The 17,165-nt window shown below is 38.3% G+C and overlaps 1 protein-coding gene across 3 annotated transcripts in view; it reads left to right on the top strand.

Annotated features, from left to right (window-relative positions):
- Positions 1-375: 375 nt before the first annotated feature.
- The window catches only part of LNPK (lunapark, ER junction formation factor), a 40,911-nt gene continuing 24,121 nt past the window's right edge, over positions 376-17,165 (top strand). The window contains exons 1-6 of one of the 3 annotated variants that reach the window (XM_064434366.1): positions 376-471; positions 3,902-3,983; positions 5,209-5,250; positions 6,406-6,593; positions 9,894-9,952; positions 13,166-13,206. In XM_064434366.1, the coding sequence (XP_064290436.1) occupies positions 3,957-3,983; positions 5,209-5,250; positions 6,406-6,593; positions 9,894-9,952; positions 13,166-13,206 (357 nt within the window). In that variant the 5' untranslated portion in view covers positions 376-471; positions 3,902-3,956. Of the gene's footprint in view, positions 472-562; positions 584-3,901; positions 3,984-5,205; positions 5,251-6,405; positions 6,594-9,893; positions 9,953-13,165; positions 13,207-17,165 lie in introns of those variants that run through there. The other 2 variants (XM_064434364.1, XM_064434365.1) reach the window with 2 other exon arrangements.

Raw genomic sequence — 17,165 nt, forward strand, 5'->3', positions numbered from 1 at the left:
CCCGCGGTTTTGCCTTAAAACACCGTTATTTTCTGTAACGGAGATCAGCGAGAGCCGCGGGAAGACAGGCTGGGGCCGGCGGTGAGCGCCTTCCGACACCGCCCGCTGGGACTTGGCCGGGCACAGCAGCCGAGCCGGGCCGCGGAGCGCGGCGGGAGCGGCGCAACGGCATGTCACGGCACGGGCGGGTACGATCCGGTCGGTACGGCCGGGTACGGCACTGTGCGGAGCGGCTCGGCACTGCCCGGAGCGGAACACCCCAGCCCAGCCCAGCCCGGCCCGGCCCGGCCTGGCCCAGCCCAGCCCAGCCCAGCCGGGCCCGGCCCCGCCCGCTCCAGCGCGCCCCGCGGCAGCGCGGCGCTGATTGGCGGCCGCGCCCGCGCGGGGCCTGGTGGGAGCAGCGCCCGGGCGCCGCGCTCCTCCTGCGGCGGCGTTGGCGGCGGGCGGGATGCGCGGCCCGGCCCGCGGCAGGTACGCGGTGGCGGGGGATGCGCGGCCGGGCCGAGCCGAGCGGCTCCGTGGTGGGAGAGGGGCGCGGGGTGGCGGGTGAGGGCCGCCCGGCGCTCCCGGTAGGAGCACGCAGGTACCGGCCCCGGGGCGCGGAGCGGAGCAGGGCGGCAGGTGCCCCCTCCCTCCCTCCCTCCCTCCGGGCCGCGGGCCGGGTGGGCCGTGGTGCGGCCCTGGGGGAGGAAGCCCCGGCTGCGGGCAGGGGCGGCGGCGCCGTGTCCGGAAGCGGGAGCGGTGCTGTGCCGGCCGGGGGCTCCCTGGCAGGGCCCCGCGCGGGCTGCAGCGGCTGGCTTTCAAAAATGAGCGCCTGACCCACCCACCGCTCGCTCCGCCGCTGTGCAGCCCGTGCGGGAACTAATTTGCCTTTTTAACTAAGGCTCTACAAAGCCTAGGACTTTGGTGGGATGCTTCCTGACGGAAACAGCCGAAACTGAAGTTTAAATGGAAAAAAGTGTAGCATTTGGTTGTAACTAGGGCGGCCTAGGACAGGCTGGCAGTAGGTGGTGGGTGATGCTCCTGGTTTGGTTTTCCTTGTTTCCTTGTCCGCAGCACTCAGCTGGAGAAACTTTTTCTGGTCCCAGAACTGTGAGAAGAACTAGAGATTCAATTTGAAAGTTAGAATTTGTGTTCTTTGTAGTGGTAAATATCTAAAAATAAAGAGGAATAACTAAGTTTGCAAAAAATAACTATTTCAAAAGCACCGCCCATTCCTTAAGGGGAGAGATCTGTATGACTGTATGCAAGGCCTTGAAGTTTCTAACTTTTTTTTTTTTTTTTGTAATATGTCTTGTCTTGAAGACAAATTAATATCTTCAGCCTTGAATTTCAGCGTGTCAGTTATTGAAATTTACTTGAGACTGAGTTCTGGAGAACTTTTAATCTTTAAAGCACTAACAAGTCTGAAGAAATTTGAGACTGACTTGATAAAAGTGTAATGAGATCATGAAGCTATTTTCTCCACCTGGGTGGATGGGCGTGGATGACTTAGTGGACTTATGCCTCATTCAAAGGAGAAGCTTTTTCTGCTCTGGTCTCTTAGTCTGGCACTTCTGCTTTTTAATAACTTTAATGTTTTGGAAGTAGAGGAGCTGCTATAATTATTTTTTTAGAGAGTCGGGTGATAGAATTGATAGTAGTGTTTTCTTAAGCTTCTCTATTCAGTGTTTTTAATGCTTCTTTTGTCTGTTTTAAGCCTAGGACGTTGCAGCTATCTTACATGTCTATTGCATCAGTGATAACGTGTGTGGAAATAGGTCCAACTGCTCTAGTGCTTAGTCAGTGAAATGCACAGCTCAGTGCTAGGGTGCAGTCTTCAGAAGGGAAAAGTCCTGTGCAATAATTTGTTGTGTAGAGCATGGGAAGGAAGTAACTTGTGGACAATCTCTTGCCATGAAGGGTAGCATTGGTTTTAGTGGTAGGTGTGTGGAGTGGCAGGTGAGGAGGAAGGAGGAGAGTTTGAAGCAGTTGAAGACAATTTGTGTTGTCATGTCAAGAAGAAGAGAGGGAGGAAGGAAAACATCTGAGGCATTCCATAGTAATCATAGAAAATTTTCCAGCTCTTCACTGAGGATTCAGTGACTGAACTGTAAATGTGAATCTAGTGGCCCTAATCCCTTAATACCTCTTTGGGGTTTTGGTAGTATTGCAGGCTTGCAGAGCAGCATCTGTAAAGCCTGTCATCATCACAGCTCCTGTAAAATCAGATGCACAGTGACACTTGCCGAACCTGTTTCTCTTCCAAGCATTTGCCAGATATTTAAAAAAATCTTGTGTAGCAATAGCACTGTGTATGTGTTATTGCTACAAGTCAGAGTCACCAGTAGCTCTAGGATAATTTGTTCCCAAAAGATCCTCTAACACTTCTAGTGGAGAGGCTCTCAAACTGTGGTCTGGATGAAAATGGCACACACAAAGGCTGTGTGAGCATCTCTGTGTCTCTATGTCCACAGCTGAGAGCCACCATTGCTCCTAACGGCAGTGGCAATCCCAGGGAAACAAGCTAGATGTGGGGGCCTTGTGCTGGCTTTACAGACTTCTCAATTGGCTGTTTGACACAGTATCTTTATTGCAAAACAATGTAAAAGCTGTCTATGTCTGTAGAAATGTCTGGGAAGAAAGTGTAGGCTCAGAGCTACTGCAATACCCATCATGCAAAAGCTTGCCTGTATCTGCAAAGTCACAGTTGTGTTAAATTCTTGCTGTTAGATTGTGTGTTTAAAAAAAAGACTGCTGTTTTACTGAGGTGAGTTGCTGCAATAGTGATTATTTTGAGAATTTGTTCGAGTCCAAGGGGTAATTGCTTTTTCTATATCTCACCCCTTTGTGCTACTAATTTGGCAGCAGTGGAGATAATTTGCCCATCTGTTCTAGCTTCGTTCTCATGGCATTTCTGATATGGATTTCCTTATCTTTAAGGATTGGTTTCTGAAACCAGTAGGGCCTATAGTTCTGAAGTCCTTGGCTTTCTTAAAAGGTGGGGAGGTTACCAGACTGCAGCAGAGTTTGTGCTAGTGAGCAGTGCATGTCCTGTACATATTAATTGCTCTAACAGCCTCAGACACATTTCAATCCAAATTTGTTTTTAAATTATCTTTCAATTTTTGGACAAAGGAAACTTAATAAGCAAGATAACGATCACTTGTATTTCTGTCTAGCTAGATCACTGCTTTGTTTTAATATGTGTTAGTTAGTGTTTCGTTCCAGAATGAAAAAGGTTTCAGTCCTGGTTGGGATTGAGCATTAGTTTACTGTCAGGGTTGTTTTGAACTGATTACTTTTTTGTTAAATAGGTAAAAAACTTGTATGTTAAATGGATGGAGAGAAAGTCTGCCATCCTAAGGTTCAGTTAATCTAACTATCTTCTAATGGGAAGTTGCTACAATTTGTTTCAGGAGCTTAGACCCAGATTATCAAATTAGTGTTGTTCATGGATTCCAGGTTTGTGTAGGGTGAAGTGAGCTGCTCTTGCCCCTTTGGAACTGTTTTAGACTCATTTGATGTGCTGATGTGAGTTGTGAGTTGTGCAGGGAAGACCTGCCAATGTCGTGCTTTTGTATAGCAAATGAAATTTTGAAACTGGTTCTTTGAACTTAAAACTGAGCACACAGCACATTCTTGTTGATGAGAGCGTTTATTTGAGAAATTTTCTCATTAACAGGATGAGATGTTAACAGGGTGTTAATGCTGAATGTCTTGAGTTACAACTAAAAAGGAATACTGAGCTATTTACAGGATGGCCTGTGAATCAGAAAACTGAATTTAGAGATAGCGCATAGGTAGATAGCTAGACAATGGCTTTATACAATATTTTGATTTCTTAAGATGTTGGAATGAATTTGAGCATCTTTGATTATGTTGTTAGATTACTCCTAAGTGCTTAATGCTTTATTCCTAGCTGTGAATTCTTGTAGAAGATTGATAGCTCTGCCAGCATTTGTCCACAATAGAAGATGGGTGGATTAATTTCAAGATGGAGGGTAAGTAACACTGTATAACAATGTAATAACCTTTAGTCCAGAAGACAGGGGTATCTCAGACATGTTGATTATTAATGCTGGCTGAATGATAGTGCTGAACTTTTCTAGTAAGTATGTCACTTAAAAGTCCAGTAGTGAGATACCATGACCAAAAGTATTCTTTGCTAAATCACTAAGCTGTGAAACTCTGCTGTTGTCCTTAATTTCCTTTGCAGTACCAGTCTGGCGCTGGCTTGTTTAACTCTAAAAAAATACAGTTTTACTCTTTCTGTAAATCTAAATACATTTGTGGTGCATCATTGGGACAGAAACTGCAGCATCTGTGACTTGAAAGGCTGGTGACCTAGATAAAAATGGGTATGTGCAGGATACATTTCTGGCTGTTGTAACACATGCTTTGGTGCTACTTATTCCTGTATGAGTCTGTCTTCCTATCTGCTTTTATTGGTTGTTGAGTGGTGTACTGAGTTTATGAGGAAGAAGAGGGATGAGGTTTTTGACTTCTCTCCTGGCAGGTGTGAGTTGCTCGAGTCCAGGTTTGCCTTTGCTTATTAGCAATTGACTATAGTGTTCCATACAAAACTCCATTAAAGATGAAACCTCAGGTGGAATGTCAGTTTTGTATAATAGAAACTGACTTTCAGAGTGATGCAATGTGAGCTGTGGCTTTTGAATTTGTAGTGTGCAGGCTGGGGAAAGATTGTGGCTTGATAATTCTCAGAAATTAGAAAAGATTCCTAGAAGGAGGATTTCCAGTTGCTCCTATAGGGAATTTCACTGGTGATGACAGCCCTTATTTGCAGGTGCTTATGATTTATTTACACCATGTGTCCTTATATGGAATGAACAGTAATAAAAAGCTGGAGTACTCAGATTAGGGCTTCCTCTCTGTATTCTCTGCGTTTTGCCTATTTCTGCCACTCATCAATTCTGTTCTTGTTTTGCTTTCTACCTACACATTCATTACTGCTGTAGAAGCATTATAGATTTTCATTTTTTGTGATGTAGGAGAGGAGCTTTCGGGTTAGAATAATGCCAGCTGTAAAATAGTGATTCATTACAGTCCTTTCTATTTGGCACACTAAAGTAGGAAAACGTTTTACCTTTATGTAGAATAGATAATTTATTAATCTATTATGAGTATGTCTTTTTGTTGGGAAACTGTTAATGTACAGTAATCCACAAAATACTGGATTAATATCTTTTTTCTTTCCCTTGTAAGCAGGCAAAGCCTTCCACTGTAGAAGTATTAGAAAAAATAGATAAGGTATGTGTTTGCTTTTTGGTGTTTTGTTTGATTTTTTGTTTAGAAATATATGTCCTTTTTGCTGGCCATGTCTTAGTAAAATACTGTAATGAAATTTTAAATTATTTTGGTATTATTTCAGTAGTAGAGATTTTGCATATCAGAGAAATTGTTATAATTTTTCCCCTTACTGTTTAGTCATTTAAAAAATACCAATACCATATAATAGATAGTGAGAAACTACAGGGCAAGTACTTATTTAGAGAGCCTGAAATGGGAATGGATTTGAAGCTGCCTTGATTACACAATTCAGTTATAACTAATTGTTAAGGTCCCATGTAAAGTAAAATGTCACTAATGCCAAGTTCCATTCCTCAGGTTGATTAGAAAAGCCTCAGTGTATGGTTTTGTGTGTAGAAGTTGTAACTAGTGGTAGTAAGGTCAGGGGCAGAATAACTGGGTAGGTTGTTCAGTAATCAATTGTGATTTTTCACCAGCATTTGTGACAGATGTCTGTAGTCTGTGGGGAAATTAACTGTTTAGAAATATGCCGTTGATATTTTTGTTTTCCTTGTAATGAAACTGTGAGTACTTCTGTTGCCACTTGAATTGCAGTCAGAACATAGCAGAGCATTGCTTGATCACTTATTAATATACCAGAAGCATCATAGAGATGTTCATGATTTCACTCTTAATGTGAGGAAAGTACTGAGAGGAAAACAAGTAAAATGGTGGAGAGGTTCCAGCAATTTGACATGTTAGTAGAAAAGTGTCAGAGACATTTAACATTCCACAGGTACCTGATGAAAGCTTTAGAATGCTGAGTATGGTTAGTAGTGACTTATGTGATAGTAAAGACTGCCTTTCATAAGATACTGGTATTTTTCACTTGTCCCAAATATACTAATGCATTAAAAATGTGAAAAAGTGCTGGTTTTTAACTTTTCTTACCAATTGCTAAGGAGGTGCAAGTGGCCCATATCATAGCCTTATTAGTGTGGAGTATTTATGCTATGAAAGTTATCTTTGGGCAAATATTGTCATTTATCAAAGAGCTGCTTGGCTATTCTAATCAAGTAACAGACTGATAGGGGTGATTTTAGCAAACATTTAAAGGCAGCTTAGTAAAACCTCTTACTAATTGCACTAATAAGACTGAACCCTATTTATTTGCAGGAAATACAGACATTAGAAGAATTTAGAGAAAAAAATCAGAGGCTACAGAAACTATGGGTTGGAAGGCTTCTTCTCTACTCCTCACTTCTTTACCTTATTACTTGCTTAATTGTGTATTTGTGGTGTCTTCCTGACGAATGGACAGCAAGGCTGACAATGACACTTCCATTTTTTGCATTTCCATTGATGTAAGTAAATATGCCTTTTTATTTTCTAACTGCTGTCTCTTTGATAAAAGGAGATGGAAAATACATCTCAGCAGGGGTTTGGGTTTGCTTTGACAGTCCTTGAGATGTCATAACTTGCTGAATTTTTTCTTCCAAAATAGATTCAAGTAGTTAGGCAGACATTTTCTTTGAGGGGAATGTCTCTCCTGGGTCTGGGTTTAGTATAGAACTAAGTCTTATCATCAAAAGATAATAACATCTAAAGCTACTTAGCTTATCAAAATTATACTGGGGCTAGAGAGCTGTGTCTGAGCAGCAGTAAGGTAATGTAGTATAAGCATAAGGGTTTTACTTTTACTGTATTTCTTGGGTGTTATTTTTTACTGCAGTAAAAGTAACATTACGGTACAGAAGAATGTAACAATGTTACAGAGAAGTAACATTACTATACGGAAGTAACCAAAGGTATGTCATCCACATGTAAAATGTAGAGTATAAACCTGGGAAAAATACAAGAATGAATGAAGAAATGTACCTTAGGTGTTAGGTGACTCTTAACACAGAATGGACTTCAGCATCTTAAGTGCTTTTACAGAATTAGCTGTTTTTCTGGAAAATCATTGAATGCTTTCTTCAGCAAGAAAATATACAGACTTCGTTGTGTGTGAACTAGAGAAAATATTGCCTACATATTTGTTCCACTGAGCTGATTGGCTGCTTGTCCTGATGAGTGGCTTTTGTTGTCTAAGACATCTACTTTCCTAAAAGTAACAAAATGGGCTCCCACCTCACTGAACAGCTGCTTTGCTGCCTCTCCTACCTCCAGACCATCTGGGAGGTGAGAGCAGCCTACTGAGCATCTTTCCTACCCATGGGGAGCACAGTGCATTGACTACTTTGCTGAAATGATCAGAAGTACTTCCATTTGTACAGCACCTTTGTATGAAGGCATGGTTCATACATGTCTTAGCTTTAGACTTGAAAGGCAGAGTCAAAGTGAATATTTGAGGCTTTGCAAATTTGATGAGCATAATGTAACATGTGGAAAACCCCCAAGATGAAAATGGTGTTTGTATGTCATACTGCATTATCCATAATATACTGATATGCTGCTGTTGTGGACTCCTGTGGAGAAGATACATGGGCAGCAGGATCTTGACTGGAAAGGATTAATGTAGAAATTAGAGCTCAAATTAATCTTTGGCAGCAATATGAATTAATTTTGTTCTTAAGGACAAGCATTTCAAAGTCTTTGTTGTTAATGTGTGAGGCTTGTTCATGCTGATAGGAAAGGCTTGTAAAAGAGGAAGTATTACCATCCTCCTTTCACATAGGTGTGTTAGAATTAGTGTAGAAATAAAAGCTTTTATTTTTGAAGGTAATGGCTTCTTGTGCTGTGGTTTTAATGTACATGTTGGACTTTTATTCTCGAGTTTGTCTTCCAGTTCTGCTTATTTTTCTCAAGATGGCTCTCTGTAAAATTCTGATTTAGATGTCAGTTTACTAGCACTTTGAATCAGTCTGTTGTTCTCTTATGACTTGCAACTGTTTATCAGATTTTTTTTTTCCTTCAGCTATTCCCCTTCAGCTTTTTTTGGCAGATATGAATGGCAAGCAGCTGCCAGCTTGTCTTTGTTCTCGGTCAAGAGGTGACTCCATGCTGAATGCCTGGTGCCACCCAGTAATAGCTCTAGAGATTTTTCAGACCTAATCAAACTGGAGTATGTCTGCCTTTTCCAGCTTGCAGTCAGTCACCAACTTATCTCTGCCTTAGGTCAGTCCCTCAGGGTCTCAGCAAGTTACTGATGTTGGTAGAGCAAGTTAAGTTTTAGGACTATAACTTCATTAATTTGAAATGTATACTGAAATACCAGAAAAGTTGAAGAAATATGTTAGCATTTTAGAAGGGTGCTCTTCTTGAACTGATTTTTATTTGAGTTACTTTTAATTTGCATGTTCTGATTTTCACAGAAATATATTTTCTTTTTGGTAAAATTGGTTGAAATGATCTGCTATTAAACTTTTGTCTTGGATTTCTTACAGAGAAAATGGTTTTTTATTTCATGATGTCTGACTTACTTCATATTTAGCATACAGCTTTAGGTAGAATACTATTAAGGATACATTTAAAAAGAAATAATGCTTTTGCTTGTGTAACAAGGTATTTAAGGCAATTTAAACCCTGTAAACATTTATTTCTTTTGGTACTTTATGAAGACACATTTTGTGTTGTGTAAGTGGATAAATCCACCTGTATTATTAGATCAGTTATTATAGCACACCTTTGAATGTGGAATACTTAAAATCCTTTGTTTCTCTTACCTTGGATAGGCTGCTCTCAAATTCCAAGTGCCTCATCCAACTTGCCTATCTTGGGCTGTGTTGTTAATACTTGGAGGCATTTTTAACTGGGCAACCATTATATAAATACAGAAGATGTTCTTATGAATTAAGTCATTATGAAAACTCTTAGAGCCTTTTGCCTACTTTGTTATGCATTGCTTTAGCTAGATAACTTTTCTAGCCTTTAAGATAGTTTTTTTTTCTTAAATGAAACATTGCTAATTTAGGCTCTATTATTTGATTAACATTAGGAGGGCTTTGGATGCTTGGAATGGCTTGGTGTATGAGGTTTGCCACTTGGCTTAGACTGAATAACTTACCAGGAAAAATGGCAGCTTAATATTAGAAGCAGTTCTAAGCTTTTAAACAAATGAAGTCCTGATGATTGCAGAGGGACCTTTCAAATGTAAAATGGTCATAGATCAGTTTAACTTCATCTTGACATAAACTGCTCCAGCTAAGTCAGCTGAAACCCTACAGAAACTGAGTAGACTGAGGCCTCTCTAAAATCACTAGGACTCAGGTCAGTTAATTCTGAGAGGATTTGTACAATTGCTCTATCTCATGGTTTTCATTGGTATTAGAATTCTTCTCACACATCTCTTGGGGGTCTGAACTGTTAAGTTTCTTTTTTTGGATAAAATGCATTATAAATCTATCAAATAAGAAATGATGACTAAGTAATTTTCAGCTGAACATTTTTTAGCAAGTGATGATATTGCTGCTGATGCCTTATTATTTCTGCCTTAAGTAAGAGTTCATTTCAATTGAAAAGATGCTTTTCTTTAGAGCAATATTGATGTCTTGTTGACAAGGTGCTAATTTATTTTTTAATTTTTTATATGAATAGTGTTTGAAGGTTTCTGTCTTTTGTATTTGTGAAATAAAATCTCATGCTAAGTGTTGTTTGCTAAATGACTTCAGAAATACTTACTGTAATATATTTTAATTAATATAATTCTTCTTTTTGTTCTAAAGAATATGGTGTATAAGAACACTGCTCATTTTTTTCTTTTCCAAACGGACAGAAAGAAATAGTAAGTACTTTTCCTTGTGTTTTATTTTTTTTTAAAGAATATGTAGCTAGTTGAGAATGATGCTTGCTATGATAATGTAAATGCTTTTGGTCATTTGACTGCCAGGAAGACAAGACTAGCCTTTTAGTTGATACTGAAATGGGTAGTATTAGCTAAATGTTTTTCTACCACATAGTTCATGAAAGAGCAGGAAGGAAACTGCTTAATCTTTCACTTAACTTATAAGATTGTGCTAACTTTCTCCTGTCTTTGCATGTGTCAGAAGTGTAATGGAATAAAATATGATGTGGAAGTAGGAGCAAGGGGAAAGGAAATATAAACAGTAGTAGTAATTCCCTTGATGCTTGCATCTCACAAGTATTCCAGCAGTCATTTGTTATCCTTATACAAAAGGGAAGAGATTTATAGCAGATGTGTCTAATTTATTTGTCAGAATAGCTTTCCTCTCCCAAGTTCTCCAAAGCATACTTATGTGTTGTTGAGTGGGAAAGGTATAAGTGGGTGTTTTTCTGCTTTTTTGAGAGTTAAGGAAAATTGGAAGCCATGTAACAAAACCGAGAAGTAATGGAGGTTTTCAAATATATATAAAAAGTTGTTACATTTTGCATTAGAATGAATCTGCATGCTATTTAAAAACAGCATCTGTGGCATTTGTCTGCAGTAGTTAGAATTCATTTGAGACTTTCCTTGAAAGCAGTCCAGCCTGTAACAATATCTCATGGTGATGTGAGCAATAATACAGGAAAACCTCAGTGTTGCACTGTGTTTTATGACTTGCAGAATAGCATGATGTATTTAATTTGTGACAGCTTACAAGTTAAACATCACTTTCAGAATTTTTCTTAAACCGAATGTTTGCATTTGATGTGCAAGCACAGAACATACATTTTTATGTAGAAATAAAATTGTCCATATATTCTGTGGTGCTGTGTGATTCATTTCTAAGGTGAAATGAATGATTTGCATTTCATGGCTGAGTAAGAAAAAAAAGTATGTTTTTCTACTTTGCTTAAATGTCTTTATTTCTGTTTTGAGCATACAGGCAGGTCTGGTGCTTTTGTTGAACCTGTGTTTAAAAGGTTTAGTAGATGATAGAACATGCCAAAAGGGATTATTTCTGTGTGGTTCCAGAGACTGGATAAAAATGAAGTGTTTTACCTCAGAGATAAATGTCCTATATTTGAAAAAGAAAAATCGAATGTAGGGTTGAAGCAGTAAAGCAGGAGAAAGTGTAGCTGAGAGAGCAAACTATCAGCCAAGCTGCTCAAAACCAAATTTTTATTCTGGGCTAAGTTAGTATAACATACTGAGACACTGGAGTTGGTTATTTAGTACAATAAAGCTTTGTGCTGGATAATCAGTATGCACCAGATTTGGGAATGATGCTGTGAATGAAGAAAATTTTTAGCTAGACTTCAGGGAAGGTGATGCAGAGAGATGATGGAATTTCAGTTTTTAGGACTGGTCAGGCAAACAACTGTTAAAGATTTAGGCTGATCTGTCCCAAAGCTGGAGAAAATAAATGAGGTATCTTGCAGGTTTTAACTTCTCTAGTATGAATTAATTTTTTTTCTGTAGGTTTAATTAAGATGAGATATGTTGGTTTCTTGAGAGTACTTTGCAGTACTTGCCATTTGGTAATGTTTAAGGGGCAGGTGTTTCTTGAGGTTCTTGTTGAGTACAGCAGGTAAAGTGATCAGAAAGAAACACCCACACTTGAAACTGCTGGCATTGCTTTGTGGGAGGCTATGCTTGAGGATGTTCTAGGCATTTCTGTACCAAAAGCACTGGCAGTTTCTTGAGTAACCATTAATAGCTGGCTGTATTCTGCTGTTTATTTGTTTTCATGATACCACACTGCATTGCAATACATTTTAAACTGTTAATCTGTGTGGGGCAATGTGTTCTAATATAAATGTAGCATTTGGTGAAAGGAGGTACCTTAGTAATTTGAAGATGCACATTTTCTGGAATTGTCCATCTTCTGTGGTCTATCCCAGGATTAAATATTGTCTTTTTCCATGTCCTGTTAACAAATGGGAATGGTTGTAGTTAACCCTTTTGTTGTATAACATTTCAAGTATGTGCATGCCAGTTTTAGTATTTTGCATTTTACGTTTAATAATGAGGTGTATTTGATCAAAAGGGATTTCTTCATTCTAGAAAAGTTCAAGTAATTATTTGTTCCCTTAATTTTATGTAACAGTTTTCCAGAAGTAACTTTGAATTATATGGAATACATATTTATAAATAGTAAAACACAAAAAAAAAAAAGTGTATTTAATTTGGTTGGGTTTGTGTCTTGTAGTTCTATGAAGCTTTTTCTGTCTTTAAAAATGAGTAAGAATAGGTATATTTTTACAGGAAGTATGCTGCCAGCATTCAGTAGAGCTGAGAAAGGGTAAAAAGTTGTAGTTTATTGTGAAAATCTTCTTGCTGTGAACAGAGGTAGTAGAAAACTCATTTGTTGAGAGAATATCTTCTGCATTAGGTGGTGGTTTATTACAGTGAGTTTTCCGTCAGTGTCAAGCTCCAAACATTGACTTTTAGGAGAATCCCACATGCATTTGGCCTTTCTTCTTTCTCTTCCTCCTTGAGGGGTCAGGTGTTGTGCCTGCCTGTTGCAACAGTCTCTTAACATTTAGTAGTAAAATGACCTTCTGGTAGCTGTGCTTAAAAAAACTGGAAGCTTTGCTGCAGTTTGAGAATATAGAAAGGGGGAAATATATTGAACTTTGAAGCTTGGAATTGACCTGGCATTTGAAACTAGTGTGTGTTAAGAGGTTTATGTGAAATACTGAAGCCAGTAAATCTGGTACTTGGATATGTTAATGCTTAGACCTCAAGCTTTTTTCTGTATTCTGAGTCATGAGATTAAATTTATTTGGTCCATTGTTGTACCAGTTTTAATGTAGGTCAAAGCAGGGCACTGGCTAGAATTGGTTTGCTTAATGAGGAAATGGTACATAAAATTTTTTAATAGTTATAACTGTAAAGTGATAACAGTGGGCTATAATTTATAAGCAGTTTCAGCATTTTAAGTGATTTATTTTTACATAAAAACTCTAGTTATTTTATACAAAGTTTACTGATGTTTAGAGTTGGTAGTGGTCAATGCATAATTTTTCCTGGTATCTCAAGATTAAGTCAATGTTCAGAATGTACTGAAATTAATTTATATTTGAAAACTAATATATAATGTCCTTCTTTTAGATGATGCATTGGAAGATTTGAAATCCCAAAAGAAAAAAATAGTAAGTAAAACTTCAAGAAAAAAATGGTTGTTTTGGTTCACTACAACTGGTGTATGCCAGTTATTTGCACCAAGCTTGATCAACAGTTAATCTCAGTAAGAAAAATTTAGGATGGGCAGGATTCCAAGTCTTGGATAGCTTGCCCTCTTTGTGAAGTTGGTGGCACTGAAAGCTGTTTCCTCTCTGTTCATTACTCCATAGGGAAGCTTGTTGAGAGAGGAAGCTGTTTTCTTACATGGTTGGCTTCACCTGCCTTGTAAGGCAAAACTGTAAAACAGCCACGACCCAAACGCTCTCTGCCCGAAACCCCACCTTGCCAAAGCAACTCCTCCTCCCTCCAGAAATGCCAAGAATTCTATTGTGAGGCTTTGTTATTCATGAGTTTCCCAGAGTGTTCACCTCATACCTTCTGGATTTTGCCATGGTAGCTAAATTAATAAAAACCCCAGAACAAAGGTACCAAAAATGGTTGGGTAAGAGTGTGGTATTATGTCATGGTCTAGTTGTATCACTTTTAAAATGCAGATGTGAAAACGATAAGCTGTAACCTAATGATGTCATTGTCCTTTGGTAAAGAGGATTTGCTGATATTTAAATGGATGTGTCCTTTGCTTGTAGTGGTGATACAAAGGGGTTCAAAAGGCTCACATTTTCTCGGGAGGAAAGACATGAGCATGACAATGACAACAATGTTAAGTTTATTTCATGAAAACTGCTTAACTGAAATCAGTTAATATATCCAACTAACATAGTAGCCTTAAAGGAAGAGTTCTTGAAGCAGAAAAAGCACAGTGGAGAACAAAAGAGTTTTTGGAATCTTAAATGTAAATTCTTCATTTCAGTTTAAGTTTAGTTTTCTGCAATTATGAAGATCTTTTTTAAGAACAACTAGTAATACTGAATTTTTGTATGTGAGAAGCAATTAGGACAAAAGCCATTGAATAAAAGATTAGTCAGGAAAAACCTAAATGTGTATTTTGCATATGCAAAACATCAAAACAACATACTGTAGAAGAACCAGGATGAAACAGTGCACAATACAAAAATGAAACAACTACATAAATACTTCATAGACAAGAGTGAAATTATATTGTAAGTATGGAGAATTTAAGTCTGGAAGTATGTATTGGCATGAGTATATATGCAAGTCAAGCTTTAATCATTAAAGACAAACTTCTAAAATAGGATTAGTGAAACTGGGTTCTGGGAAGTCCAATAATGTGTAAGTCAGCTATTTTTTAGAGTCTGTGATTATCACATGATCTTGTGGGTCCTTGTTCCTAGCAAGGAACCAGAAGCAGAGGATTTACTGCAACCTCTTGAATCAGTGCAGTGTTGGTATTTTTTACTCAGATGATGGACTCAGGAGGTTCATCATAATTTAAGATATTCAATTAAGCATTAAAATTAGATAATTATACATGAAACAGAATATGTTGAAATGAGCTAGAAGGGATGCAGGTAACGAGACTGAATATAATTAGTGTTTTAGATAAAAACACTGAATCAATTGCATTCTGTAAAATTTCATTTTGGTAATACTCTGATTTGATTTTGTTTTGTTTGATTAACTTCCTTAGGAGTGCCTTTGGTTAATTTTTAGTAAAACAAAATTGAAATAATAGGAAGAGAGGATTTTTTTTTTTTCTTGTTGAATTCTGATTTGCTGGTGAGCTTGCAAATAGGATTAGTTACTAAGAAATTTACACTGTGGTTCTCAAAGTATTTAGGATAAGTAAATTTGTGTTTCCTGTTTATTTCTAAGGCAAATTGTTTAGGCACTGAGCCTGCTGCAACATCTGTGCTTTTTCACTTTGTTGCAGCTCAGCTACCTAATTGCTGGATAAATCTTACATTGAGGACAATTGTCCTTTTGAAAAATGTTACAGTATACTTGTGTTTTACAGTCATGTGGCTCATCCTTTCCCTGCAGACATTACTGGTGTGCTGAAGGGACCTAAGGTGGTTTACAGGGCTTACCTGTAAGTGGTGTAAGCTCCTCATCTGCTATAATACCTTGGTGCACTTGCAGTGACTGCTCAGCAGGAATTAACTTCTCTTCTGGCTTTGGGGACATAGTCATGTATATACTCATGTGGGTAAAATACTTAAATACATCTGCAAACTGCCATTAGTGTTGTCTATCCTTTGACTCAAACTTTGTGTAATACTTATTTCTCACAGAACCGACTATGCTGGTTTTTTCCTAGTGAATACTTTAAAGCTTGTTCATTTTTTAACTGGTGGTAGGGATTAAGTTAATCAGCAGTAATTAAGGCACTACTTCAAGATACAACTTTGTTTCTCTCATTGATCATAAGGAGGGAAACTCTGGTTGTGTTTGTGACTGTTTAGCTGCATTTTTGGCCTCGGAGTTTCTCAGTTAATGAGGATGCCATCCCTTAAGCCTGATGGGTAGATGAGCAAGTTCAGAGGGTTAAGCATATTAAAACAAGGGCACAGGACATGTATTAAGCTGATACAACTGGGAATTAGTGGAGAGTTTACCTGGTACAGCAGTCTTAAAGATGGGATAATTCTTAGCCTGAGGACAAAGTTGTGAAGCTAGTATAGTAATTACCATGCTAATTTTAGAATTAAACTTTGCTGAAGCTTGCTCAGCTACTCTGAATACTAGGCTAAGTGTAATATTAGACTTTGACAGACTTCCAAGCCATTTCAGATAAGAGCTTGGAAATTTCATCTGTTAATCTAGGAAAAAATACCCAACTATTCTGATTTCAAGGCTGTCTTGGAGTTACATTAGTAAGGGGGGAAAAATGCAGCATATGAGTTCTGTCACTTAAATTAATCACCCTTTATTGGACTTTGTCTTCAGCCTTCTAGGTGCAGACAACCATGATATTTTGATAACTTTTGTATGTGATAAAAGCTCTGTTAGGAGTTGGTCTTGTATAAGCCCAGTTTTGTCTAACTGGTAAATGCTAGAGTACTGAAAATATGCAACTGGAAACACAAAATACAGTTTAAAATCATATTTACTGACAAAGGGTCAGTTACCTTGGTGGTTTTAATGTTGGCACGGATCTGTTCAGAGTATACTTAATTACTTGAATTACTAAATGATGTATTTCCAATTTTAATGAAACTTTTGCTACGTGTACTGGTATGTTTTAAATGGTAGACTGGAATGAGTTTCATGGCTTTGTGTGAATGTAAAGAAAGACCTCCTCGTAGCTGGAGGTAAGTAATTCTCAATTTATGAACTCACATAGTAGTATGGTGAAAAATGAGTGGTTTGCACCATGCCAGTACTTAAGTCCTCGGCTGCTAAATTGCCTTTACAAGAAGCTTAAAATACATTACTCTTACTATTCAATTTAGGCAGCTGATGTCATTCCCACAGGAATTCTGTTTGGTTACCTGTTGGGAAGGAGTTAATCCATAAATTGTTCATAGGAAGAGAATGTGGTACCATGCTTCTTTATTAAGATCTGATTAATTCCATGAAAAAAATCATGCTTAGGCTGGTATTACCTTTCTTAGAGAGTTCACTCATGATTTGGGTTGCTCAGCATGATAATTTCATTGATGAGGGTAGACTGTGAAATAGCCCTTGACAGAAAGTAGAAAATGATTTTGTAGAAGTTTAAAATCTCAGAGAAGACTTTATTATGGAAAGAGAGTAAGGTGTTGAGCAATTAGCTGTGTTAGTGCTCAGCATCAAGTTAACCTTTCCAAGATTATGCTTCAGGATGGTGAATGTTCCTTCCAGAAGTCAGTGTCTTGGTTTGAGTTCATAAACGAGCTTCCTGTGTTGGCACAAAAGCCAGTTTCTTCTGCTATGCAAACACAGAAGTAGTATTTACATTTCACACAAGCTCTTACTTTCTTCTGTAATTACACTGATTTGCTCACAGTAAGTAAACTTGGAGCTTTCTGAATTTCTGTTTGGTATTGTCAGCCAAATTTCAACTTACTTTAGAAAAGTATACTTT

This window comes from Passer domesticus, chromosome 10 (genome assembly GCF_036417665.1).
Source record: "Passer domesticus isolate bPasDom1 chromosome 10, bPasDom1.hap1, whole genome shotgun sequence".
Taxonomy (NCBI): Eukaryota; Metazoa; Chordata; class Aves; order Passeriformes; family Passeridae; genus Passer; species Passer domesticus.